This window comes from Hypanus sabinus, chromosome 2, assembly GCF_030144855.1.
Source record: "Hypanus sabinus isolate sHypSab1 chromosome 2, sHypSab1.hap1, whole genome shotgun sequence".
Taxonomy (NCBI): domain Eukaryota; kingdom Metazoa; phylum Chordata; class Chondrichthyes; order Myliobatiformes; family Dasyatidae; genus Hypanus; species Hypanus sabinus.
In genome coordinates this window covers 211,714,774-211,742,073 of record NC_082707.1, presented here as the reverse complement: position 1 = coordinate 211,742,073, position 27,300 = coordinate 211,714,774, and the positions used below count along the sequence as shown (strand labels likewise).

The window sequence follows — 27,300 nt, the reverse complement described above, 5'->3', positions numbered from 1 at the left end:
AGACAACACCTGGAGTATTGTGTACAGTTTTGGTCTCCAGGGTTCAGGAAGGACATCCTGGCTGTAGAGGAAGTGCAGTGTAGATTCACAAGGTTAATTCCTGGGATGTCCGGACTGTCTTACGCAGAGAGGTTAGAGAGACTGGGCTTGTACACACTGGAATTAAGGAGATTGAGGGGGGATCTGATTGCAACATATAAGATTATTAAGGGATTGGACAAGATAGAGGCAGGAAATATGTTCCAGATGCTGGGAGAGTCCAGTACCAGAGGGCATGGTTTGAGAATAAGGGGTGGGTCATTTAGGACAGAGTTAAGGAAAAACTACTTCTCCCAGAGAGTTGTGGGGGTCTGGAATGCACTGCCTCGGAAGGCAGTGGAGGCCAATTCTCTGGATGCTTTCAAGAAGGAGCTAGATAGGTATCTTATGGATAGGGAATCAAGGGATATGGGGACAAGGCAGGAACCGGGTATTGATAGTAGATGATCAGTCATGATCTCAAAATGGTGGTGCAGGCTCAAAGGGCCGAATGGTCTACTTCTGCACCTATTGTCTATTGTCTGTTGAAACTGCAGATGCTGGAAATAGATAAAAACACAAAATGCTGGCAGAACTCAGCAGGCCAGACAGCATCTATGGGAGGAGGTAGTGACGACGTTTCGGGCCGAAACCCTTCATCGGGAGTGAAGTAACATGGGATGGTCAAGGTGGGATAAGAAGTGGGGGGAGGGATAAAGTAGAAAGCTAGGAAGTGATAGGTTGGAGGGAAATGGGCTAGGGCAGGGGTCAGCAACCTTTACCACTGAAAGAGCCACTTGGACCCGTTTCCCACAGAAAAGAAAACACTGGGAGCCGCAAAACCCGTTTGACATTTAAAATGAAATAACACTGCATACAACGTTTTGTTTTGCCTTTATGCTATGTATAAACAAACTATAATGTGTTGCATTTATGAAATTGATGAACTCCTGCAGAGAAAACGAAATTACATTTCTGCATGCAACAAAAACATTTTGAACTCCGAAAAAAAGACGTTGGGTTGAAGGTTGCTTTTAAGTAAAATACTCAATGTCTATTTGAGTCCTTCTTGTGTTTATGAAAAACGCCAAACTTTGAATTTGCCGCCAGCAGCAAACCAAAAATAACGTCAGCCAGCTGTCAACCTGAAAAATAAAAGGATATTTCACTGAACAATGAAAACATATGAATATACGTAAAATAATAGGCAATTAAAATATTTATCATACTTGGTCAGGTTGACTCACACCTGACAATGCAGTCGTATTCAGTAGGGATGGATCGATGCTTAGGGGAGTGACCGGGAAGGATAATGTGTTTTTTTCCTCTCTGAACTCACAGAAGCGTTTCCCAAACAATGTTTGCATTGCGATGATTGCAGAATGTAAACACTCCGAATTTATCATGTCGTGACCTTGTTTGAACTCTCTCAAATTGGGGAAGTGAGACGATGTGCCTTTCTGTAAATCTCTGGCAAGCACTGTCAACTTGCGCTCGAATGCCAAAACATCCTCCAACATGTGCAGGGCTGTACGTCCTTACCCCTGAAGAGCTGTGTTCAGCGTGTTCAGGTGCGCTGTCATGTCTACCATGAAGTGTAGCTTTTCCAGCCACTCTGGCTGTTCCAGCTCAGGAAAGGTGAGCCCTTTGCTGCCCAGGAAAGTTTTCACTTCTTCCAGACACGCGACAAAGCGTTTCAGCACCTCCCCTCTGGACAGCCAGCGATAAAAACACGTTGTAGCGGTGTGCTACACGCAGTCAGTAAACTGCAGTCAAAGATAGCTTTATTCGAACTAAACAGCCTTGCTTTTAAGCCTCCTTCAACCCGCCCCCCCATGGGCGCGGATGCTGCAAAAGACACGTACTCACAAACCCCCGTAGGCTATCTCCCTTAGCCTGAACGCTGGCTAATTGTGAGCCGGTTCGGATGTGTCAGGAAATGGGTTGCCACAACGTCTTATTTAGATTGTACAAGATCACCATAATCTTCAAATTTAGAATTACATTTCAAAAACTAACAAACTAACATAAAATACATTTTAATTAAATACTGACCAATTATTTCCCAAAGCAACAGGGAGCCGCAGCACAGACGTAAAAGAGCCACATGTGGCTCCGGAGCCGCGGGTTGCCGACCCCCGGGCTAGGGGGAAGGTGGAGAATTATGGGAAATAAAAGAGAAAGAACGAAAGGTAGGGCTGGGGGGAGATATATTTAGGGGGGAGAAAAGAGAGAGAAAGAGAACCAGACTGAAATAATAGATAAGGTTGGGGGTAAGGGGGAGGCAGGGGTATCAACGGAGGTCTGTGAGTTGGATGTTCATGCCGGCAGGAAGGAGGCTACCTAGGCAGGAGATAAAGTATTGCTCCATTGACCTGTGTGTGGCCTCATCTTGACGGTAGAGGAGGCCATGGACAGACCTGTCGGAGTGGGAATGGTCTGTGGAATTGAAGTGTGTGGCCACAGGGAGATCCTGCCATTGCTGGAGGACTGAGCGCCGGTGTTTGGCGAAATGGTCTCCCAGTCTGCAGCAGGTCCCCCCAATGTATAAATGGCCACATCAGGAGCACTGAATACAGTATATCACCCCAGTTGACTCACAGGTAAAGTGGTGCCTCACCTGAAAGGACTGTCGGGGGCCTGGGATGGTGGTGAGGGAAGAAATGTGGGGGTAGGTGTAGCACTTCTTCCGTTTGCAGGGACGAGTGCCCGGAGGGAGGTCAGTGGGGAGGGATGGGGGGGGATGAATGGAGAAGGGAGTTGCATAGGGAGCGATCCCTGCGGAAAGCTGAGAGTGGGGGGGATGGGAAGATGTGGCTGGTGGTTGGATCACGTAGGAGGTGGCGGAAGTTATGGAGGATAATACATTGGATCTGTAGGGTGGTAGGGTGATAGGTGAGGACCAGGGGGACTCTATCCCTGGTGGGCTGGTGGGGGGATGGGGTGAGGGCAGAGGTGCGTGAAATGCGAGAGACGCGATGGAGGGCAGAGTTGATAGTGGATGAAGGGAAGCCCCTTTCTTTAAAAAAGGAAATGATCTCCTTCATCCTAGAATGAAAGGCCTCATCCTGAGAGCAGATGCGGCAGAGGCGGAGGAATTGAGAGAAAGAGATAGCATTTTTGCAGGAGACAGGGTGGGAGGAGGAATAGTCTAGGTAGCTGTGGGAGTTAGTAGGTTTGTAGTAGACGTCAGTGGATAGGCTGTCTCCAGAGAAAGAAACAGAAAGATCTAGAAAGGGGAGGGAGTTGTCGGAAATAGACCAGGTGAATTTAAAGGCGGGGTGAAAGTTGGAGGCGAAGTTAATGAAATCGATAAGCTCAGCTTGTGTGCAGAAAGCAGCACCGATGCAGTCGTGAATATAACGCAAGAAAAGAGGAGGACAGATACCAGTGTAGGTTTGGAACATAGTTTGCTCCACATGGCTGACAAAAAGGCAGGCATAGCTAGGACCCATGTGGGTGCCCATGGCTACACCTTTAGTTTGGAGGAAGTGGGAGGAGCCAAAGGAGAAATTGTTAAGGGTGAGGACTAATTCCGCGAGGCGAAGAAGAGTGGTGGTAGAAGGTGACTGGCTGAGTCTGGAATCCAGGATGAAACGGAGAGCTTGGAGACCTTTCTGGTGGGGGATAGAGGTATATAGGGACAGGACATCCAAAACGGGCTTTAATAAAGCCAGTTTGATCCATAGAAATTATTTTAGTTAAAAAAATTTCAAGAGGTTAGCCATTATTTTAGAGAGAATTTTTGCATCCACATTTAATAGCAAAATAGGTCTATATGATGAGCATTCAACAGGATCTTCATCTTTTTTAAGAATGAAGGAAATAGATGCTTCATAAAAAGAAGAAGGTAAATTACCCTTCTCAAAGGATTCATGAAATATTTCCAAAAGATACGGAGAAAGTAATCTTCCAAATTTTTTGTAAAATCCCACTGAATAACCATCAAGTCCTTGAGCTTTACCTGATTGCATTGATAAAATAGCTTTCTGAATTTCATGCTCGGTAATTGGAGCAAAGCATCTGTTGATCTTCAAGAGAAATTTGTGAAAATTTAATCTTATGTAAAAAAAGCCTTCATTTTGGAGGAATCTGCAGGAAATTGAGATCCATAAAGATCAGAGTAAAAATATTGAAAAGTATTATTAATGTCCTCATGATTACTTACTATATCTCCATTATTTTTTACAAATCTTTAAGCTTTGTCTTTTAGCTCTAGCTGTTTTTAATTGAGAAGCTAAGAGCTTATTATTTTTATCCCCAAAAATATAAAATTGACTTTTCAATTTAAGCAAATATCTTTCAATAGGATATGTTAGTAATAAATTATACTGTGATTGTAATTCTACTCTTTTAAATGAAACAACATTTGGAGAGATTGCATTGATGTTATCTAATTCTTTAATTTGTTTAGAGATTTTATCTAATTCCATTCTTGTTTGTTTCTTCAATTTAGCTATATACGAAATAATTTGACTAGAGACACCTCTGGTTTTACTCTGGGAGTTTGCGTGAAACTGAGGACCCTCCAAAATTTAAAAAATAGATTTTTATCATATAATCTGATATGTGTCTCTTGAGTAAAGATTATATCAGGCTGGAATTGGTTAATAACTTTAAATGTTTTCTTATGCTTAATAAGATGATTCCAACCGCGAACATTCCAAGTTAAAACATTTAACTGTTTAGATATCATCATGGAACTTTGTATCAAAAAAAATAATTAGACGCATGTCAGGATAGGGAAGTCGAAAATGGCAGAGATGAACTACAATATAAATAATTGACGTATGCTCCAGGATTCCATAATGGGGGAAAAAAATAAAAAAAATCCCACCCAAACTACAAAGCCCAGAAACAAGTTGATACCAATGATGCAAGCCCCAAGAAAAGCATAGATGCAAATACAAATGCAAACTCTGCCTACCTAAGTAAAGAAAGAGAAAGAAACAAATAATCTCTGTTTCCCTCTACCGAACATAAAACTCATCACAGCTGCCACATTGAGAACTCATCTGGGACTTAAAATTCTCATTCTCATTCTCTCTCTCTCTCACACACATGCGTGAGTATGCGCGCGCGCACACACACACACACACACACACACACACACACACACACACACACAAAAAAAACATGGTAGTCTTCACCACTTCTCTTCCACACAAAGAGTTTTAGTAGTACTGCCTTTTCCACTGTTTCTGTGCTCTTATTTAATCTATTTGTTCTTTTTAATTAAGCTATGTAGAATTTGAAGTATGAAGTGTAACTATAAATGAAATTATCAGTATTATTGTTGTTGTAAAATTATTATACCACAATAAGATTGGCAAATGGACAAAAATAAATTGATTCACTCACCAATCAGTGAGAGAAGTGACAGCAGTAGGTCGCGCTCTACAGGGGCATAGGTCAAGTGTATGGCGTGGGATGAGGTTAAAATTAATTAGAGCAGCGCACACTTTATTTACGTGTTATGACAGGTGCGTTCATGTAAGTGACAGTGGGTGGGCGCGGTCCAGATGTTTGGTTCTTGCGGTCCAGACCTAGTCTGCGGTCTGCCTATTGGGCTTGTCTGTTGTATGTGAAGTGATCTTTAGAAATGCGCATTATTTAATTAGTTGTTGCATTTGATTCCTTCCAGATCCAGATGGCCCTGCCCAGTATGTTCGACATGGAGATATAATCACGCTTGAACACAAAGAGTAAGTTTTAAAGATGGGTTCTTCAACATGTAATGTTACAGCTACATAAGGCCCTAGTTAGACCCCGCTTGGAGTACTGTGTTCAGTTCTGGTCACCTCACTACAAGAAGGATATGGATACTACAGAGAGAATACAGAGGGGATTTACAAGGCTGTTGCCTGGATTGGAGAGGTTGCCTTATGAGAATAGGTTGAGTGAACTCGGCCTTTTCTCTTTGGAGCGACAGAGGATGAGAGGTGATCTGATAGAGGTGTACAAGATGATGAGAGGCACTGACTGTGTGAATAGCCAGAGGCCTTTTCCCAGGACTAAAATGGTTATCATGAAGGGGGCATAGTTTTAAGGTGCTTGGAAGTAGGTAGGAAGTAAGTTTCTCGCACAGAGAGTGATGGGTGCATGGAATGCATTGCAAGTGACAGTGGTGGAGGTTGATGCAATAGGGTCTTTCAGGAGACTCTTAGATAGGTACATGGAGCTTAGAAAAATAGAGGGCTATGCGGTAGGAAAATTCTAGACAGCTTTTAGAGTAGGTTACATGGTTGGCACAACTTTGTGGGCTGAAGGGCCTGTAATGTGCTGTAGATTTCTAAGTTCAATGTTCTGTTTCTTCTAATGTTAGTGATTCATCTTACAGGTTGACATTTGTTTTTATCTTTGCCAGGACATCACGGAATATGCACAGCCACCAGCACGAAGCACCTCTGACTAAGAAGCATTTCCAGGTCACAGGTTATGGAATAGTAAGCATCTGTTAGAGGCATTTTGTTTTATTTATTTAGACATACAATGCAGAACAGGCCCTTCCTGGCTTACTGAGCCACACCACTTTATTTAACCCCAGCTTAATTGTAGGACAATCTACAAATGATCAATTAACCTGCTAATTGGTATGTCTTTGGACTGTGGGAGAAAGCTGGTGTACCCAGACAAAATACACACATTCAAGGGGAGGAACATACAAAGCTCCTTACAGACTGCATCGGAATAGATCTCCGAATTCCAGTGCTCTGAGCTATACTGCATCACGCTAACCACTATGCTACAATGACAGTCAAAGATTGTGTGAGTAAAAACTCAAAATGCTGGCAGAACTCAGCAGGCCAAACAGCACCTATGGGAGGAAGTAGTGACGACGTTTCAGGCCGAAACCCTTCATCGGGAGTGAAGTAACATGGGATGGTCGAGGGCGGATAAGAAGTGGGGGAAGGGATGGAGTAGAGAGCTGGGAAGTGATAGGCTAATGGGAAATGGGCTAGGGGGAAGGTGGAGAATTATGGGAAATAAAAGAGAAAGAAAGGTAGGGCTGGGGGGAGATCATAGTGAGGGGGTAAAAAGAGAGAGAAAGAGAACCAGACTAAATAGATAGGGATGGGGTGGGGGGGGGCAGAGGTATCAACGGAGGTCTGTGAGTTGAATGAAGATTGTGTGAAGATTCTTTTTGGGCAGATCATGGAGTACCTTTAGAAGGAACCCTTAGGTTTCCGTGATTTCTCTTGTTGAACCTGGGAATAGCTCAGTGATAATGTGTGCAGCTTATTGTGGTGCCTAAACAGGAAAGGCTGCCTGTGGGCTGGAAAGGACTCTGGTGTATTACAGAGTTTTAGGAGTAGAGGGAAGTACTGAAGGATCGGTGATCATTGGTGTTCTGCCGGGGTCTGTACTGGGACCTCTGCTGTTTGTCATGTATGTAAATGACCTGAATGAAAATGTACATCAGTGGGTTAGTAAGTTGAAGATGATGCAAAGGTTGGTGGTGTTGTGGATAACGTAGATGACTACACAGAATACAGCGGGATAGGGATCAGTTGCAGTTATGGGTGGGGGAAATGGCATAAAGTGAGGACATAGAATTAGGCCATTCAGCCCACCAAGTGTGCTCTGCCATTTTATCATGGCTGATACCAGATCCTATTCAACTCATACACCTGCCCTCTCACCATATCTCTCGATGACCCGACCAATCAGGAATCCATCAACTTCCACCTTGAATATACCCATGAAAGCATTTCACAGATTCACCACGCTTTGGCTAAAAAAATTCTTCTTTACTTCTGTTCTAAGAGGTCATCCCTCAGTTTTGATGTTGTGCCGTCTAGTTTTGGATATCCCCACCAGAGGAAACATCCTCTGTACAGCCACCCTATCTAGTCCTTTCAACATTTGGTAGGTTTTGTTGGAAAGGAGAGGAGAGAGATACTGCTTCTACCTCTTCCAACGATTCTGAGTGAGGCACAGAGAGATCGGTATTTACTGACAATTACCTTTATTGTTCAAACTAATAAATGCGTGAATTCATACATTAAATACCTTGTATGCACAACTGCTAAGTACCCCTGACTCTCCTGGATAGTCAAAGAATAGCAAAGGTATTACCCAGGTGGAGGCATTTACGCTGGCCAGGTGCTCCTTGTTCCTCGTGGTCCCAACTCACTCTCCACGTGTTCACGCAGGGTTCTTCCCGCTTGTGTGTGCAATGGTTATTCTTCGAAGTTACCGACACCGTCGCAAACAAAGCATCCACTTTTATATCCATTGCTTATCAATTCAGATGTCGCATTCCCGTGTCATTGGCCGCAGGTCATGTGTCTGGCCTTTAACACCTGGTCATTGGCTCTGGTCCGAAGCAGCATCCATCTATTGTCCTCTCCCCATCAAGGGACAGTTGCTGACTCATGGCTCTTTGTTCTCAGTCAGCAATGAGCTTGAATCACCTCAGACATTCACAAGTCTGCATGTTATAGCCAACCAAAGAACACCTCACAAACAACTCCTTATTCGGAAATGACCTCCAGTCCAGCAAATTACCTGAAGTCTTTGTATCTTCTTTAAAACACTAATCAAGTCCAGTATGTCAAGCTCACAAAATGGAGAATCGAGTGTCTTCATAAAATGGCAGCCTCCATCCCCCAAGCACACAGCAAGAACAAAGATTGTTTCCACTGTCCTTGATTCATTTGAATTCACTGATTTGAAGATAGTCATTCTTTCTGGCCAACAGTTTCAATGAGATCCCACGCATTTTTCTAAAGTACAGGCCCCAAAGCTGCCAAACACTCCTTATATGTTCACCCCTTCGTTCCCAGAATCATGGCAGATGGAATTTAACTTGGCTAAGTGTGAAGTGTTGCACCTTGGTAGATTATTTTGCAGTATGGCAAGAAGCTCATGCAGTTATTGGTATAAATACCTCATTATTTCAGAAAACTCTTCTGTGGAATAACCCCAATATCCCCCACCTGATTGCAGACAGCATTCTAAAAAATTGGGTTAATAGTAGTATAAAAACAGTTGATGATTTATATAGCTAAGATAACTTTGCTAATTTTCAACAATTGCCTGGTAAATTTAATCTACCAAATCATAATTTATTTAAATATTTTCAGATTAGACACTGGGTCCGTAACAGTTATACAGGCTATCCACAAATTCCAATAGAATCCCCATTTGAAAAGTACTTGTTTAGTGAAGCCCTGTACACTACAAAGGGTCTTACATCATTTATTTATGTTATTTTAAACAGTAACTTGCCAATCAATGCTAAGAATGATATTAAAAATAAGTAGAAATCAGATCTTGATTGCAATTACAATTATACTGATTGGTGTAATTTCCTGCAAGTGTCTCAAACCGCATTAATTTCAACTAAACATACACAAGTACAGTTTAATATCTTTAACAGGACCTACTACACCGCACATAGACTGCACAAAATATACCATAACGCCTCTCCTAATTGTCAGAGATGTAAACCTTGTGACGGATACTTACTTCATATGCTTTGGAAATGCTCTTATCTGGAAGATTTTTGGAAATACATTGTTAGAATAACATTAGATATTATAAAAACCAAAATTTCATTTGATCCTAGTGTCTGGATTTTGGGAGATCTATAAGGTCTTAATGTGAACTACAATAAAATATACTTCATATTGCTTGTGGCTACAGCCAGGAAAAGTGTACCCTACAAAACTGGAAATCTGAATTTCCGCCCTCACACAGAGCGTGGTTAAATGAGTTAACATCCTGTAGTAAACCTGAAAAGATCTTGTATAATGTGAGGAGGAAACCAGCAACATATGAAAAAATATGGGGCTCCTTTTTGGGCTTATTACCATCATTATACCTCCTCAGCTACTGAATTAGTATGGATACCTGTATTCCTTTGCTCCTACTATCTGCTTAGTGTAGTAATATACACTTAATTAATACACATTAGGACCTCATACCTTACTTGATCGAACTTTATTTTTGCTATTTTTCAATTGTGAACGAGGAAGAAATTTTTACCATACCAGGGTTGTGGGGTGGGGTGCGGGTGGGAGGGAGTATTTTGTTTGTTTTTTTTTCTTATGTGTATCTGTTAATAAAATATGTTTCTTTGCTTTAAAATATCTATAAAAAAAGTCAGGAAGTTAAGTTGCAGCTTTATAAAACTACTTAGGTGCATCTGGAGTAGTGCATTGTGGGAAATATGTCAAGGCTTTGGGAGGGGGCAGAAGAGATTTACCAGGATTCCACCTGGATTAGATGGTATTTGCGAAAATGGGAGGTTGGACAAATTTGAATTCTTTTCTCTGGAGTGCAGATTCTGAGAGGAGATCTGACAGAAGTTTATAAGATTTTGAGAGGCATAGATAAAGTAGACAGATGATATCTTTTTTTCCGGGTAGATATGTCTAATGCCAGAGTGCATGCATTTAAGATGAGAGGGAGTGATTTTAAAGGAGATGTGAGAGGCAGTTTTTTTTCACACAAAGTGGTAGGTGCCTAGGGTTACTATGGTGTGGAGAGGCAGGTTTATTTGAGAGTTTTAAGAGATATTTTAGGTGGGTTAATGAATGTGAATGAAGTGGAGAGATATGAACACTGTCAAGAAAGGATTAATTTAGCTGGCAATTTCATTACTGATTTATTTGGCTTTATAGAACATAGAATAGTACAGCACATTATAGGCCCTTCGGCCCACATTGTTGTGCCTACCCTCAAACCCTGCCTCCCATATAACCCCCCACCTTAAATTCCTCCATATACCTGTCTAGTAGTCTCTTAATGCTTTGCTGAGCATTGCGGGCTGAAGGGCTTGTTCCTGTGCTGTATTATTCCACATTCTACTAATGACATGGTTTGGATGAGTGACAATATTCTGCAAAAGGAGTGATGTGCTATGTTAAGGGCAGATCCTCCAGGATTGTGATCTCAGGATTGCTACCTGTGCCACGTTCTAGTGAGGCCAGAACTAGGAAGATTCTTCAGTTGAAAAGGTGTGACATTGTGACCATCACTGAATCATGGCTGAAGGATGATTGTAGTTGGGAGCTGAATGTCCAAGGTTACATGTTATAGCAGAGGGATAGGAAGGGAGGCAGAGGGGGTGGTGTGGCGCTACTGGTAAAGAATGGCATCAAATCAGTAGAAAGATGTGACACAGGATCGGAAGATGTTGAATCCTTGTGGATTGAGTTAAGAAACTGCAAGGGTAAAAGGACATTGATGGTAGTTATATACAATGTGTGGCCTCCGTCATTCGTGGTTGACCATGGGAACTGTGCCTCTGGTAGTCACCGGGAGTGGCTTCTCAAGGACGCAAGCCAGGGCAGAGTTGATATGGAAATCCGTCTGTTACCCACACAGTGGGACCCCCCTTTCCATGCTGATGACAGGTCCAAAGGAACGACAAAAGTCGATACAGCTTGGTGCCTGCAGCATCGCAGGAGTTGCCGTGCCAGTGCTGGGTACAGCAGTCAGCTGCCTTCGGGACCCCGACTCCGGATTTTTCCTCGGGGTTTACTCCCAAAGCCTTTCCCATGAGTGGAGTGTAGTAGCAAGGCAGCGGAGGTTTTAAATCGTTTTCCATCTCCTAGATGAGCTACCATCCGTGGTTAACGAGCCCTCTCTGGCTGGAGCAACTGGTTTTAAGGTGCCAGTTGTCCAAATTTGCCCTTTTTCCTGTCAGTGAGAACAGCTCTGCCGGGCATAAGAACTATGCCAGACGTGAAGACCAGAAGTTGGACTTGGTTATCAGAGGCTGTTTGAGACACACGCCATGAAGAGCTTTTGTTTAGCAGTGGGAGCTCATTCCCACTACCATCCTTCGGCTATGACTACCCTTAGAGTCAGTTATATACAGGCCTCCCAATAATGGCTGGCAGGTGGACCACAGGTTACAACGGGAAATAGAAAAGATGTGTCAAAAGGGCAATGTTATGGTGGTCATGGGAGATTTTAGCATGCAGGTTGATTGGGAAAATCAGATTGGTAATGGATCTCAAGAGAGTGAGTTCTTTGAATCCCTAAATGATAGCGTTTTAGAGCAGTGTGCCGTTGAGCCTACTAGAGGATCAGCTATACTGGATTGGGCCCGGAGGTGATTAGGGAGCTTAAGTTAAAAGGATCCTTAGGAACCAGTGATCACAATATGATTGTATTCAACTTAAAATTTTATAGGGAGAAGGTAAAGTCTGATGTTGCAGTATTTCAGTGGAGTAAAGGAAATTTCAGTGGTCTGAGAGAGGAGTTGACCAAAGTTAATTGGAAGGAGCTGCTGAAAGGGATGGTTTGCGTTTCTGGGGAAAAAATGAGGAAGGTGCAGGACATGTATATTCCAAAAATGAAGAAATACTCAAATGGTAAAATAGTACAACTGTGGCTGACAAGTGAAGTCAAGGCTATTGTAAAAGCAAAAGAAAGGGCGTACAACAAAGCAAAAATTATTGTGAAGAAAGAGGATTGGGAAGTTTTTAAATACTTACAGAGAGCAACTAAAAAAATCATTAGAAGGGAAAAGCTGAAATATGAAAGCAAGTTAGCAAATAATATCAAAGTGGATAGTAAATGTTTTTTCAAGTATGTTTAAAAATAAAAGAGAAATAAGAGTGGATATAGGACCGCTAGAAAATGAGGCTGAAGAAATAATAGTGGGGGCAAGGAGATGGCTGATCAACTAAATGAGAATTTTGCATCAGCCTTTACTGTGGAAGACACTGGCAATATGCCTGATGTTGTAGTGTGTGAAGGAAGAAAAGTGGGTGCAGTTACTGTTACAAGAGAGAAGGTGCTCAAAAAGCTAAAAGACCTAAAGGTATACAAGTCACCCAGACCAGATGAACAGCATCCTAGGGTTCTGAAAGAGCTTGTGGTGGCATTAGAAATGAGCTTTCAAAAAAGTTAGCCTGACCTCAGTGGTTGGGAAGATGTAAGAGTCATTTGTTAAGGATGAGATGATGGAGTACTTGGTGACACAGGACAAGATAGGACAAAGCCAGCATGGTTTCCTTAAGGATAAATCTTGCCTGACGAACCTGTTGGAATTCTTTGAGGAGATTACAAGTAGGATAGATAAAGGTGATGTAGTGGATGTTGTATATTTTGATTTTCAGAAGGCCTATGACCCTGCTTATTAAATTAAGAGCCCATGGTATTACAGGAAAGTTACTGGCATGGTTAGAGCATAAGACCATAAGATATCGGAGCAGAAGTGGGCTATTTGGCCCATCGAGTCTGTTCTGCCATTCAGTCAAGGGCTGATTGGTAGGATTGCTAAGTGCCACACATGAGGCTGCTTACCAAGTTAAGAACGCATGGTATTGCAGGAAAGTTACTAACATGGCTAGAGCATAGGCTGATCAGTAAGAGACAGCGAGTGGGAATAAAAGGATCCTTTTCTGGTTGGCTGCCAGTGACGAGTGATGCACAGGTTATTATTTTTATGCTGTATATCAATGATTTAGATGATGGATTAGATGGCTTTGTTGCCAAGTTTGCAGATGATATGAAGATTGGTGGGGAGGTGTACGCAAGTAGTGTTGAGGAAACAGGTAGGCTGCAGAATGACTTAGACAGATTAGAAGAATGGTCAAGAGAATGGCAAATGAAATATAATGTTGGAAAATGCACTTTGGTAGGAGAAGTAAATGTGCAGACTATTTTCTAAATGGAGAGAAAAGCCAAAAATCTGAGATGCAAAAGACTTGGGAGTCCTTGTGCAGAACACCCTAAAGGTTAACTTACAGGTAGTCTGGTGTGATGTAATGTTACCATTCATTTCAAGGGGTTTAAAATTCAAGAGCAGTGGTGTGATGCTGAGGCTTTATAAGGCACTGGTGAGGCCTCACCCTGAGTATTGTGAACAGTTTTGGGCTCATCGTAGAAAAGATGTGTTGACGTTGGAGAGGGTTCAAGGATGATTCTGGGAATTAAAGGGTTATCATATGTGGAACATTTGATAGCTGTTGGTCTGTACTTGCTGGAATTTAGAAGAATGAAGGAGGGGTGGAATCTCATTGAAACCTTTCGAATATTGAAAAGCCTAAACAGAGTAGATATGGAAAGGCTGCTTCCCGTGGTGGGGGAGTCTTGGACAAGAAGGCATAGCCTCAGGATAGAGGGGTGTCCATTTGTGGAGATGTGGAGATGAGGAACAGATGTGGAGAGATTTCTTTAGGCAGAGGGCAGTGATTTTGTGCAATTTATTACCACTAGCAGCTATGGAGGGCAGGTCATTGGGTGTATTTAAGGCAGAGTTTGATAGGTTCTTAATTGGTCATGGCATCAGAGGTTATGACAAAGCCAGGGAGAGGGGCTGAGGAGGAGAAAAAGTATCAGCCATGATTGAATAGTGGAGCAGACTCGATGGGCCAAATGGCCTAATTCTGCTCCTATGTCTTCTGGTCTTGTGGAGATTGAAACTGAGAGGGAAATGTGGATCAGCCATGATGAAATGGCAGAGCAGGCTCAATGGGCCAAGCAGTCTAATTTGCTCCTATTCTTTTACGGTCTAACTTAGTGTTGCACTGGAATAAAGAATGTGGCTCTGCTTCTGTTGATAAAATTTTGTTCTGTGTATTTACAGAATGGCACTGGGGATTCGAACGATTTCTGGAGAATTGAGGTGATTGGGGGACTGAATGGGGATCTGATTAAAGTCCTCAGGAGTAAAATTCGATTAATCCACGTGGCTACTGGCTGCATTCTATACTCTTCTGGGAAGTCATTGCCCAAGTGGTGAGTTTATTATTGGCTGATTAAAATATGAAATTCAGCACATTGGATGATATCGGAAAAGCATATGTGGGTGATGCTTGATACAGGCACACTCACGAGGAAAAGCTGCTTGCTATACCTTTCAGAAAAGATTGAAGTAGCAATCGTCCATTTTCCTATTTTAATTTTGGTTGTTTGAGTTCAATCACGATTAAGCCACAGAAGCCTTTGGATCCAATTTCCAATTAGTTCTTCAGTGGGAAAATGTTGTTGTTCCTGCTTCTTCATGGTAATGCAGTTTATGTAAAATATGTACTGAATCAGATTACCTAGCAGAGGTATTGACAGTAGAAGTCTATAATGCAGAAAGAGCACAGGCAGCCCTTGTTCATGTTTGCCAGGGTGACAGTTATTCATGGAACCCTGAAGAATAGAATTGAGCCTCTTTGGCCCATTTCATCCAAACCGATTGTGATGCTTATTTATGCTAATTCCATTTTCCTTCATTAAGCTTGTATTCCTCTATGCCTTATCCAAATGTTTGTAACATATTGATTCTGTACCTGTGTCTTAAAGTCTTATGATAATTCTAAGTGCTAACACCATACCTCCTGCAGTATGTTCCAGTTAATGATCACCCACTATGTGGGGAGTGAACCTATCCCTCATATCTCTGCTTTTTCCCTCTGACCTTAAACCTTTACCCTTAAGTTCTAGACTCCCTGTGCCTGGAAGAAGAATCTGACTCTCCATTTTGCCTAGGCCCCTCTTAATTATATAAACCTCCATGAGGTCACCCCTTGGTCTCCTACAATGGTTAGAGGAGAGCAAGATCATGACAGGTGTAAAGAGGTTAAATGGTTCAAGATCCAGCAAACACTAAGTGGTGGGCAAAAATTACAAGTATGCAACAGGAAACAAACACAGGGAATAGTTATACTATGGATTAAAACTCAAACAGGGCTTGAGGGAGTTTGATTGGCATTTGAAGTGAAAATGATTTGCAAGTCTTTGGAGAAAGATGAGTGGAATGGGATTAATCAAATTGCTGTACACGGTGTAAAAAGAGCTTTAAGTGACTGCATGACTGCCTTCTGTGTCATGACTTGATTCTTTGAACTGTGTCACCTACACCGACCTTCCTTCATATTCCAAATTGTTCAGTTTTGTCAGATGTAATTTGTCATTAGACCATAAGGCCATTCAGCCCATAGAGTCTGCTCCACCATTCCAACTTGGCAGATTTATTATCTCTCTCAACTCCATTCTCCTGCCTTCTCCCCATAACCTTTGATATCCTTATGAGTCCTTACATTGGGGATATTGTGCAATTATTTGAAAATATTCCCACTTCAGCCATTGTAGAGATAAAGTTAATAAGAAACATGCATAGGCAGTTGAGCCCAACCACTGAAGAATTACTGTAGTGAGGACCATAAGACATAAGAGCAGTATTAGACCATTCATGGCTGATTCTGGATCCTATTCAACCCATACACCTACCCTTTCACCATATCCCTTGATGTCCTGACCAATCAGGGATCTATCAATTTCTCCTCCTGAGGCTGAGGTAAATAACCTTCAAAGACAACAATCTTTCCCTTAACTGGATATCACTTCAGCCAGTAGAGAGCTTTACCACTTCCCATAAGTTAGATATGGCCCTTGTGGCTAAAGGAAGTTAGATATGGCCCTTGTGGCTAAAGGGATCGGGGGTATGGAGAGAAGGCAGGTACAGGGTTCTGAGTTGGATAATCAGCCATGAACATACTGAATGGCGGTGCAGGCTTGAAGGGCTGAATGGCCTACTCTTGCACCTATTTTCTATTTTCTATGTCCTCCTACCCACCCCTGCTCTTCCCCTTCACAGTAGGATACCTAGATTCTGACTTTCTGATTTCACTCAAAACCATATTATTTATGTGATTCATCCATACAAATTTCTAGTCAGAGGCCACTTTTGGTGTTTTGTTAGGAATTGATTTGGGAAATCAGTTGAAAACTTGACCTATATTTATGCTTCTTTTGTTGATCTTTGTTGTCTGCAGGGGATGGGAGCAGGTTGAAGTCAGTTGTAGTCCTTATCTTAAAGAAACCCCCAACTCATTGTGGAACATTGAAGATCATATTAATGCCAAATGTAAGTGTTGCAAATGTATCTGCAAAAAATATCTTGTGTCTATAAAATTTAACATTTCTTGGTTTAGCGTTATAATGTGGGAAGCCCATTAATTTGAATATGAGAAATGCTCAAGTTGGAAATCAGAAATAGAAAATGGTGGAAACACTTGCATCTGGCAACATTGGTGGAAGGAGAAATAGAAAATGTTTCAGGCTGAAGACATACAGTACTTTAAGAAATGGAAAGAGAGAAAAAAGTAAACTTGAAGTTGCTGAGAAGTAGTAGAAGCATAGATATGACAAAGGGAATATCTGTGAAAGGGTGAGGCCAAAGTTACTGTGTGGTTAAATTGCAGAACTCATCTGGCTGATGAGATAACAGATCAGTTAATGAGAGAAAAGGGAACCAAAGCTATGAGATGAAGACAGTTGGAGAATGAAAACACACAAGAAATTGAAAATGTAGGGCCATGGGACTTGCCCACCAAGTCAGGCTGTGCAAATACAGAGACAAGTCAACATCATTGATGAATGACTTACCAGAGCAATTGCCAGTTCTGGTGATGACAGGAAAAGAGAGTTTTTCAAAATTGGAGACTTCACTATCACCCTATTTAAGGAGGGTGGAAGGACACCTAGTATTTGTACTCCAAAGTCCCTTTGTTCTACCAGTCCAAAGTGCGCTGTCGTTCACTGTGAAAATCCTCCCTTGATTTGACTTTCCAAAATGCAACATCTCACACTTAATCTGAATTAAACTCCATTTGCCCTTGTTTGACCCACTTACTTAGCTGATCAAGATCCCACTATAATTTTTTATATCCTCCTTCATTATTCACTCTATCACCTATTTTAGTGTATCAGCAAACTTACAAACTATACTTTGTACATTCTTATTCAAGTTTTTGATATAAATGACAAACAATAATTGGCTCAGACCGAATCCCTGTGACACACAATCTGAAAATTGACCTTCCTTCATCACTAACAAGAGAAAAAACTGCAGATGCTGGAAATCCGAGCAACACACACAAAATGCTGGAGGAATTCAGCAGGCCAGAAAGCATCTATGGAAAAGAGTACAATCGACTTATTGTGCCAAAACTGTACTGTACATTTTTTCCATAGACGTTGCCTGGCCTACTGAGTTCAACCAGAATTTTGTGCGTGTTCCTTCATCACTCTGGTTTCTACCATCAAACTGTGTATCAAATGAACCAAATCTCCCTACATTCCATGGGATCTAACCTTTGAGAGTAGCCTACCATATGGAGCCTCATCAAAGGCCTGACTGAAGTCTACATAAGACATGTATACAGCCCTGCCTTCACAAACTTTCTCAGTCACACTATCAGAACTTCAGTCAAGTCTGTAAGACATGATCTCCTGTTCACAGACAGGATGGCAAAGAAAGCCTTTGGCACACACTGGCCTTCATAAGTCAGGGCATTGAGTACAAAAGTTGTATGGGACTCTGGTGAAGTTGCAGTTGGAGTGTTGTGTTCAGTTTTGGACATCCTGCTACAGGAAAGATACTATTAAAATGAAAAGAATTCTGAAAAGATTTACAAGGATGTTGCCAGAACCTACGAGACTTGAGTTATAGGGAGAAGTTGGACAGGCTAGGACTTTTTCCTTGGAACATAGGAGACTGGGAGGTTATCTATCAGGAACCAGAATCCTTGGAGACTGAGGGTGGGGAAATCACAATCCAGAATCACAGAGCAATGCAGCACAGATACAGGCCCTTCGACCAGCTCAGACCATGCCAACCTTGTTGTCACTATTTCCTGCCTTCAGCCCATATCTCTCCAAGCCCTGCCCCTCCATGTACCTATCCAAGTACTTAAATGGTTCTACTGTACCTACCTCAACGACTTCTCTAGCAGCTGATCACACACTATGCGCGAGGGAGTTTCTTTTAAATCTTACCCTTCTCACCCTGTATCATTGCCTTTCATTTTGGACTCTCTTACCTTGGAGAAAAGACTGTTACCGTCCACCTTATCTATGCTTCTCATAAATCTTAAAGGATATAAGAGAAATTCTGTGAGGGATTTCTTGCAGGTCAGTGGCGGTTATTTAAAAAGGGAGCTTTGAGAGCATTAATCCTTTGTATGTGGCCTATCAGTGGCATCAACAGAGCTTTACCAAGAGGGATTCCTCTCAGGTTGGCAGCAGTTATTTGAAAAGGGAGCTTTAGCCCATTGTATGTGCCCTATCAGCAGCTATAATAGGAGCACCAATCGTGAGTTAAATAACAGGGAAGTTCCACTTATAAAGAAGACACTGCCTCGCAGAATGGTCATCAAAGAAGTAGTCATCGATAGAGTCATCTGAGGCAGATTTGTAGGGCAAACAAGTAGTGAGGTCATAGAACCTATTACAGATTGAAGAGGAGGAGGTGCTTGCTATCTTGAGGCAAATCAGAGTAGATAAATCCCCAGGACCTGACAGGGTATTCCCTCGGACCTTGAAGGAGACTAGAGTTGAAATTGCAGAGGCCCTGGCAGATATATTTAAAATGTCGGTATCTATGGGTGAGGTGCCAGAGGATTGGAGGATAGCTCATGTTGTTCCGTTGTTTAAAAAAGACTCTAAAAGTAATCCAGGAAATTACAGGCCGGTAAGATTGATGTCGGTTGTAGGTAAATTATTGGAAGGAGTTCTAAGAGATAGGATCTACAACTATTTAGATAGACAGGGAGAATCAACACGGCTTTATGCATGGTAAGGCATGTTTCACAAATCTATTAGAGTTTTTCGAGAAGGTTACAAGGAAAGCGGATGAAGGGAAGGCAGTGGATGTTGTATACATGGACTTCAGTAAGGCCTTTGACAAGGTTCCGCAAGGGAGGTTAGTTAGAAAGATTCAGTCGCTAGGTATACATGGTGAGGTAGTAAATTGGATAAGACATTGGCTCAGTGGGAGAAGTCAGAGAGTGGTAGTGGAGGATTGCTTATCTGAATGGAATCCTGTGACTAGTGGTGTGCCACAGGAATCGGTGCTGGGTCCATTGTTATTTGTCATCTATATCAATGAACTAATGTGATAAATTGGATCAGCAAATTTGCTGATGATACAAAGATTGGAGGTGTAGTGGACAGTGAGGAAGGTTTTCAAAGCTTCCAGAGGGATTTGGACCAGCTGGAAAAATGGGCTGAGATATGGTAGATAGAGTTTAATACAGACAAGTGTGAGGTATTGCACTTTGGAAGGACAAACCAAGGTAGAACATACAAGGTAAATGGTAGGACACTGAGGAGTGCAGTAGAACAGAGGGATCTGGGAAGACAGATACAAAATTCCCTAAAAGTGGTGTCCGAGGTAGATAGGGTAGTAAAGAGAGCTTTTGGTACATTGGCCTTTATAAATCAAAGTACTGAGTATAAGAGTTGAAATGTTATAGTGAGGTTGTATAAGGCATTGGTGAGGCCAAATTTAGAGTATTGTGTGCAGTTTTGGTCACTGAATTACAGGAAGGATATTAATAAGGTTGAAAGAGTGCAGAGAAGATTTACAAGGATGTTGCCGGGACTTGAGAAATGGAGTTACAGAGAAAGGTTGAATAGGTTAGGACTTTATTCCCTGGAGCGTAGAAGAATGAGGGGAGATTCAAATTATAAGAGAGATTATTATAAGAGAGAGAGAGAAAACAGCTACTCTCGCAATCTTCGCAAGACTTGGAACTACGAACCGCCCGGGCAAGCTTGCTCCAGAATGTGTGACTCTCACTTCGGATAATCCAAAGGACTGGATTTTGGGGATATCTTGTGGAACCACATGTGTAGCCCTTGCTTGGGTACATTGTGTGGTAAGCACTGGAAGACAATATTCCTGTGACAGGTCACTTTCAGTGATAATTCGTATGGGGATTTGGAATGACATGACAGACAAGATCTATGGCGACTGTTATCTCGTTTTACCGGCGAAAATCCGTGGAATACTTTATACTTACCTCCTTTCTCCATTACAACGAGGATTACAAATATCTCTCTCCTGTCATTTATTACTTGGATGACTGAACTTTCCTACTTCACCATCTCAAGGCTCTAAGCCTTGTTCCCCCAAGCTCAATAGTTTGGTTGCTATATTTACACACATATATACACTGTTAACTTTTGTTTATCTTGGTTGAGTTACTATACTATAAGTACATACTAAAAAAGATAGTGGTTTTAACATTAAACTCTGACTCAGTGTGAAATATCTTGCTGCTGGTTTGGTTCTAAAACATTACAGTTCATAACAAGACAAGAACACTTAACTGCTTTTTTGTCTGTCCTCAGAACTTAAAAGGAATAATGTAAATACAAGTGTTTTATTCAGACGTGCATGTTCCAAAAATCTGGATATATGTAACTATAATATAATCATTTCAGTGCCGAATATCAGCCTGGAGGTGCTGAAACCATCATTCTTTGAGATACTACTGGAATCTCATGTCGTCATGATACGGGTCAGTAGTTTGTTTTCTTTACCTTGTATTCTGACTGAATTTATTTCAGCACATGCTGTAGTCCACTGAATAATTGTTATTGCTGGACTGCAAGGCCCCCAGTCTCCGACTTACTCTTACAGCTAACTACCACATCTGTGAGCTTACTAATCCATGCATCCACATTGTCATTTGTGAACTTACAAACCCAGCCATCCGCATTGTTATTCAATGGAGCATATATGGACATGAAAATATAAAAGGCAGTGAACTCAGGGAGGAAAATGTTTACTGTTTGGACCATGTAGACATAAAAAGAGGGAGATGTTTATGTCTTTGAGCACATAATGATGAAGGTGGACTGGATGTGATGGAAATGGATTTTGGTAAAGCATTTGACAAGGTTCCCCATGGAAGGATCATTATGGATACTTGGTTGTATGGATTTGGAATTGGTTTGCTCAGTAGTAGCAGATGGAACATTTTCTAACTCGAGGTCAGTGTCTAGTGTGTTCCACAGGAATCATTTTAGGGCTCTTGCTCTTTATGATTTCTATACATGATTTGGATGAGGAAGTGAAAAGGTGGAATAGTATGTTTGAAGATGATGAGAGGGTTGGTGGTGCTGTAGATGGTGTAGAAGGTTGTCGGAGGTTACAGAGGACGTTGAAAGGATGTAGAGCTGGGCTGTGAAATGCCAGATGGAGTACAACCTGGAAAAAATGTGAAGTGACACACTTTGGAAGGCTAAACTTGAAGGCAGAATACAGGGTGAATAAGATTGTTAGGTTACCTGCCAAGTTGATAGAGTTGTTAAGAAGGCAAATGGTGTGCTGGCCTTCATTAGTTGAGGGATTCAATTCAAAAGCCATGAGGTAATATTGCAGCAGATAACATCCACTGACTCTCCTTTGTCTACCCTACCTGTTAATTTCTCAAAGAATTCCAACAGATTTTGTCAGGCAAGATTTCCTCTTAAGGAAACCAAGCTGAATTTGGCTGATTTTATCATATTCCTTCAAGTATCCTGAAACATCATCCTTAATGGGCTCCAACATCTTCCCAACCACTGAAGTCATGCTAACTGGACTATTGTTTCCTGCTCTTTCCCTCACCCCCTTCTTAAAGAGTGGAGTTGTGACTTTGCAGTCCTCCAGAACCATCACAGAATCCATTATTTTTTGAAAGATCAATGCTAGTGCCTCTATAATCTCTTCAACTACCTCATTCAGAAGCCTGAGGTGTAGTATCTGTTCCGGGGACTGATCTAACTTCAGACCTTTCAGCTTGCCAGGCACCATTTCCTTAGTAAAAGCAACTGTACTCACTTCTGCCCCCTGACACTCTTGAATTTTTCATATGCTGCCGATGTCTTCCACAGTGAAGACTAAGCAAAGTATTTATTCAGTTCGTCTGCCATTTCTTTGCCCCTTCCCATTAAAACCATTGAGGGTGTTGTTTTTCAAGATTACAGGCTTGTGGCAGAGGTATGCCATGGTAGTCAGTGCAGAGTCCACGTTATTTGGCATATATACTAATGATTAATAGGTTTCAAGATGACATGTAAATTGGTGTGATGAAAAGTGAATAAGATTGTCAAAGGCTACAACAGGGTTATTATCATTGGGGAAGTGACTGAAAAGGTAATAGGTAGATTATAACTCTGATGTGAGAGGTGCAGCATTTTGGAAAGTTAAACCATGGCAGGACAATGATATTAATGTCAAATGTAAGTGGTTCCTAATGTGTTATGAAATAGAACGTAGAAATCTACAGCACATTACAGGTCCTTCAGCCCACAATGTTGTGCTGACCATGTAACCTACTCCAGAAACTGTCTAAAATTTCCTGACTGCATAGCCCTCTATTTTTCTAAGCTGCATGTACCTATCTAAGAGTCTCTTAAAAGACCCTATTGTATCCGTTTCCACCACTGCCACCAGCAGTGCATTCCACGCACCCATCACTCTGTGTCAAAAAACTTACCCCTGACATCCCCTGTGTACCTACTTCCAAGCATCTTAAAACTATCCCCCCCTCATGTTAGCCGTTCAGCCCTGGGAAAAATCCTCAGGCTATCCACATGATCAATGCCTCTCATCATCTTGTACACCTCTATCAGGTCACCTCTCATCCTCTGTTGCTCCAAGCAGAAAAGGCCAAGTTCACTCAACCTATTTTCATAAGGCACGCTCTCCAATCCAGGCAAAATCCTTGTAAGTCTCCTCTGCACTCTCTCTGTAGTATCCATATCCTTGTAATGAGGTGACCAGAACTGAACACAGTACTCCGCGTGGGGTCTGACCAAGGTCTTAGATAACTAACATTACCTCACGGCTCTTGAATTCTATCCCATGGTGAATGAAGGCCAACACACCATATGCCTTCTTAACAACACTGTCAACCTGCACAGCAGCTTTGAGTGTCCTATGGATACGGATCCTAAGATTTTGCTGATCCTCCACACTGCTAAGAGCCTTACCATTAATACTATATTCTGTCTTCAAATTTGGCCTACCAGAATGAACCACTTCACATTTATCTGGGTTGAATTCCGTCTGCCAGTTCTGCATCCTATCGATGTCCCGCTGTAACCTCCCATCCAAACTATCCACAATGCCCCCAACCTTTGTGTCATCAACAAACTTACTAACTCACCCTTCTACTTTCTCATCCAGGTCATTTATAAAAATCCCAAAGAGGAGGGATTCTAGAACAGATCCCTGTGGAACACCACTGGTCATCATCCTCCTTGCAGAATACAAACCATCTACAACCACCCTTTACCTTCTGTGGGCAAGCCAGTTCTGGATCCACAAAGCAAGGTCTCCTTGCATCCCATGCCGCCTTACTTTCTGAATGAGCCTTGTATGGGGAACCTTATCAAATGCCTTACTGAAATACATACACATTCCACTGCTCTACCTTCATCAATGAGTTTTGTTACATCCTCAAATAATTCAATTGGTACGACCTGCTCTTAACAAAGCCATGGTGACCAACCATAATCAATTTATGCCTCTCCAAATGCTCATAAATCCTGCCTCTCGGGATCTTCTGCAACTGCTTGCGCATCACTGAGGTAAGACTCACTGATCCATGATCTCCTAGGTTATCTCTACTCCCTTTGCAACCTTCCATTTCTGTGGTACTTCCCCCCCCCCCCCCGTTGATGATGCAAAGATCATTGCAGAGGCTGAGCAATCTCCTCCCTCACTTCCCACAGTAGGTAAAGTATATCTCATCTGGTCCCAGCGATTTGTCTAACTCAATACCTTTCAAAAGCTCCAGCACATCCTCTTTTCACTATCGCTCCTTTCACACAGCTCATCCTCTTGCTCTTCACATACTTGTAGAATGCCTTGGGGTTTTCCTTAATCTTGCTTGCCAAGGCCTTCTCATGGCCCTTTGTAGCTCTCCTAAGCTTCTTCCTGACACCCTTGTAATTTTCGAGAGCTCTAATAGTACCTAGTTTCTTGAAACTTTTGTAAGCTTTTCTTTTCTTCTTAACTAGATTTTCTACATCCTTTGTACACCATAGTTCTTTTAGCCTACCATCCTTTTCCTGCCTCAATTGAACATACCTGTGCAGAACACCATGCAACATTGAACATTTGCCACTTTTCCTCTGTGTATTTCCTTGAGAACATATGCTCCCAATTCATGTTCCCAATTTCTTTCCGCATTATATTTTTCCCTACCCCAATTAAATATTTTCCCAAATTGTCTGCTCCTATCCTTCTCTGACTCTATGGTGAAGGAGATAGAGTTGTGATTATTACCTCCAAAATGCTATCCCACTGAGAGATCTGAAACCTGACCAGGTACATTTCCCAATACCAAGTCAAGTACAGCCTCTCCTCTAGTTGGCTTATCAATATTGCATCAGGAAACCTTCATGAACACACCTAAGAAACTCCACCCTATTCAAACATCTTGCTCTAAGGAGATGCCAAACTAAAATCAACCAGCACAACATCAAGGGTAGGGAAAGGAAGAGGAAGGCAGTAGTAATGGGGGACTCGATAGTTAGGGGGTCAGAGGGCGATTCTGTGGATGTGATCAGGAGACCCGGATAATAGTTTGCCTCTCTGGTGCCAGGGTTTGGGATGTTTCTGATCACATCCAAGATATCCTGAAGTGGGAGGGTGAGGAGCCAGAGGTTGTGGTACATTTGGGTACCAATGATAAAGGTAGGAAAAGGGAAGAGGTCCTGAAAGGAGAATATAGGGAGCTAGGAAGGCAGTTGAGAAGAAGGACCTCAAAGGTAGTAATCTCGGGATTACTGCCTGTGCCACGCGATAGTGATAGTAGGAATGGAATGAGGTGAAGGATAAATGCGTGGCTGAGGGATTGGAGCAGGTGGCAGGGATTCAAGTTTCTGGATCATTGGGACCTCTTTTGGGGCAGGTGTGACCTGTACAAAAAGGATGGGTTACACTTGAATCCTAGGGGGACCAATATCCTGGTGGGGAGATTTGCTAAGGCTACTGGGGAGACTTTAGACGAGAATGGTTGGGGGGTGGGAATCAATTTGAAGAGACTAAGGGAGAGGAGGTTAGTTCACAAATAGAGAAAGCTAGTAGACAGGGTGTGAGGGAGGATAGGCAGGTGATAGAGAAGAGGAGCGCTCAGACCGAAGATGTAGGAGAGAAGGAAGAAAAAGATAATCAAGATAATCAATAAGCATTGTTAGGAATAAACAGAGAGGAAGAGGTGGAGAGTTTCTTAAATGCATCTATTTTAATGCTAGGAGCATTGTAAGAAAGGTGGAAACATGATGTTGTAGCTATTAGTGAAACATGGTTGCAGGAGGGGTGTAATTGTCAACTAAATATTCCTGGGTTTAGTTGCTTCAGGTATGATAGAATCGGAGGAGCAAGAAGAGGAGGTGTTGCATTACTTGTCCGAGAAAATATTACAGCACTGCTTTGGCAGGATAGATTAGAGAGCTCATCTAGGGAAACTATTTGGGTGGCATTGAGGAATGGGAAAGATGTAGTAACACTTCTAGGGGTGTATTATAGACCACCTAATGGGGAGCGAGAATTGGAGGAGCAAATTTGCAAGGAGGTAGCAGATATTTGTAGTAAGCACAGGGTTGTGATTGTGGGAGATTTTAATTTTCCACACATAGACTGGGAAGCCCACACTGTAAAAGGGACGGATGGTTTGGAGTTCACAAAATGTGTGCGGGTAGTTTTTTGCAGCAATACATAAATGTACCAACTAGAGAAGGGACAGTGTTGGATCTCCTGTTAGTGAATGAGATAGGTCAGGTGACAGAGGTATGTGTTGGGGAGCACTTTGGACCCAGTGATCACAATGCCATTAGTTCCAATATAATTATGGAGAAGGATAGGACTGGACCCAGGGTTGAGATTTTTGATTGGAGAAAGGCTAACTTTGAGGCGATGCGAAAGAATTCAGAAGGAGTGGATTGGGACAATTTGTTTTATGGGAAGGATGTAATAGAGAAATGGAGGTCATTTAAAGGTGAAATTTTGAGGGTACAGAATCTTTATATTACTGTTGGGTTGAAAGGGAAGGTTAAAATTTTGAGAAAGCCATGGTTTTCAAGGGATATTGGAAACTTGGTTAGGAAAAAGAGAGATATCTACAATAAATATAGGCAGCATGGAGTAAATGAGGTGCTCAAGGAATATAAAGAATGTAAAAACAATCTTAAGAAAGAAATTAGAAAAGCTAAAAGAAGATGCGAGTGAAAACACAAAATGCTGGCAGAACTCAACAGGCCAGACAGCATTTATGGGCGGAGGTAGTAACGACATGAGGTTGCTTTAGCAAGTAAAGTGAAAATAAATCTGAAGGGTTTCTACAGTTATATTAATAGCAAAAGGATAGTGAGGGATAAAATTGGTCCCTTAGAGAATCAGAGTGGACAGCTATGTGCGGAGCCAAAAGAGATGAGGGAAATTTTGAACAATTTCCTTTCTTTGGTATTCACTAAGGAGAAGGATATTGAACTGTGTAAGGTAAGGGAAACAAGTAGGGAGGTTATGGAAACTATGACAAT

At 42.0% G+C, this 27,300-nt stretch overlaps 1 protein-coding gene across 8 annotated transcripts in view; it reads left to right on the top strand.

The window, feature by feature from the left end:
* The window catches only part of pomt2 (protein-O-mannosyltransferase 2), a 344,167-nt gene that overhangs the window by 243,817 nt on the left and 73,050 nt on the right, over positions 1-27,300 (top strand). For all 8 annotated transcript variants that reach the window (XR_009510880.1, XM_059962960.1, XM_059962973.1 and 5 more), the window contains 5 exons: positions 5,663-5,723; positions 6,386-6,464; positions 14,573-14,724; positions 16,752-16,843; positions 21,208-21,284. Coding sequence is in view for 7 of the 8 variants with exons in the window: in XM_059962960.1 (XP_059818943.1) it covers positions 5,663-5,723; positions 6,386-6,464; positions 14,573-14,724; positions 16,752-16,843; positions 21,208-21,284 (461 nt within the window). In the remaining variant the exon portion in view is untranslated. The remainder of the gene's footprint in view (positions 1-5,662; positions 5,724-6,385; positions 6,465-14,572; positions 14,725-16,751; positions 16,844-21,207; positions 21,285-27,300) is intronic.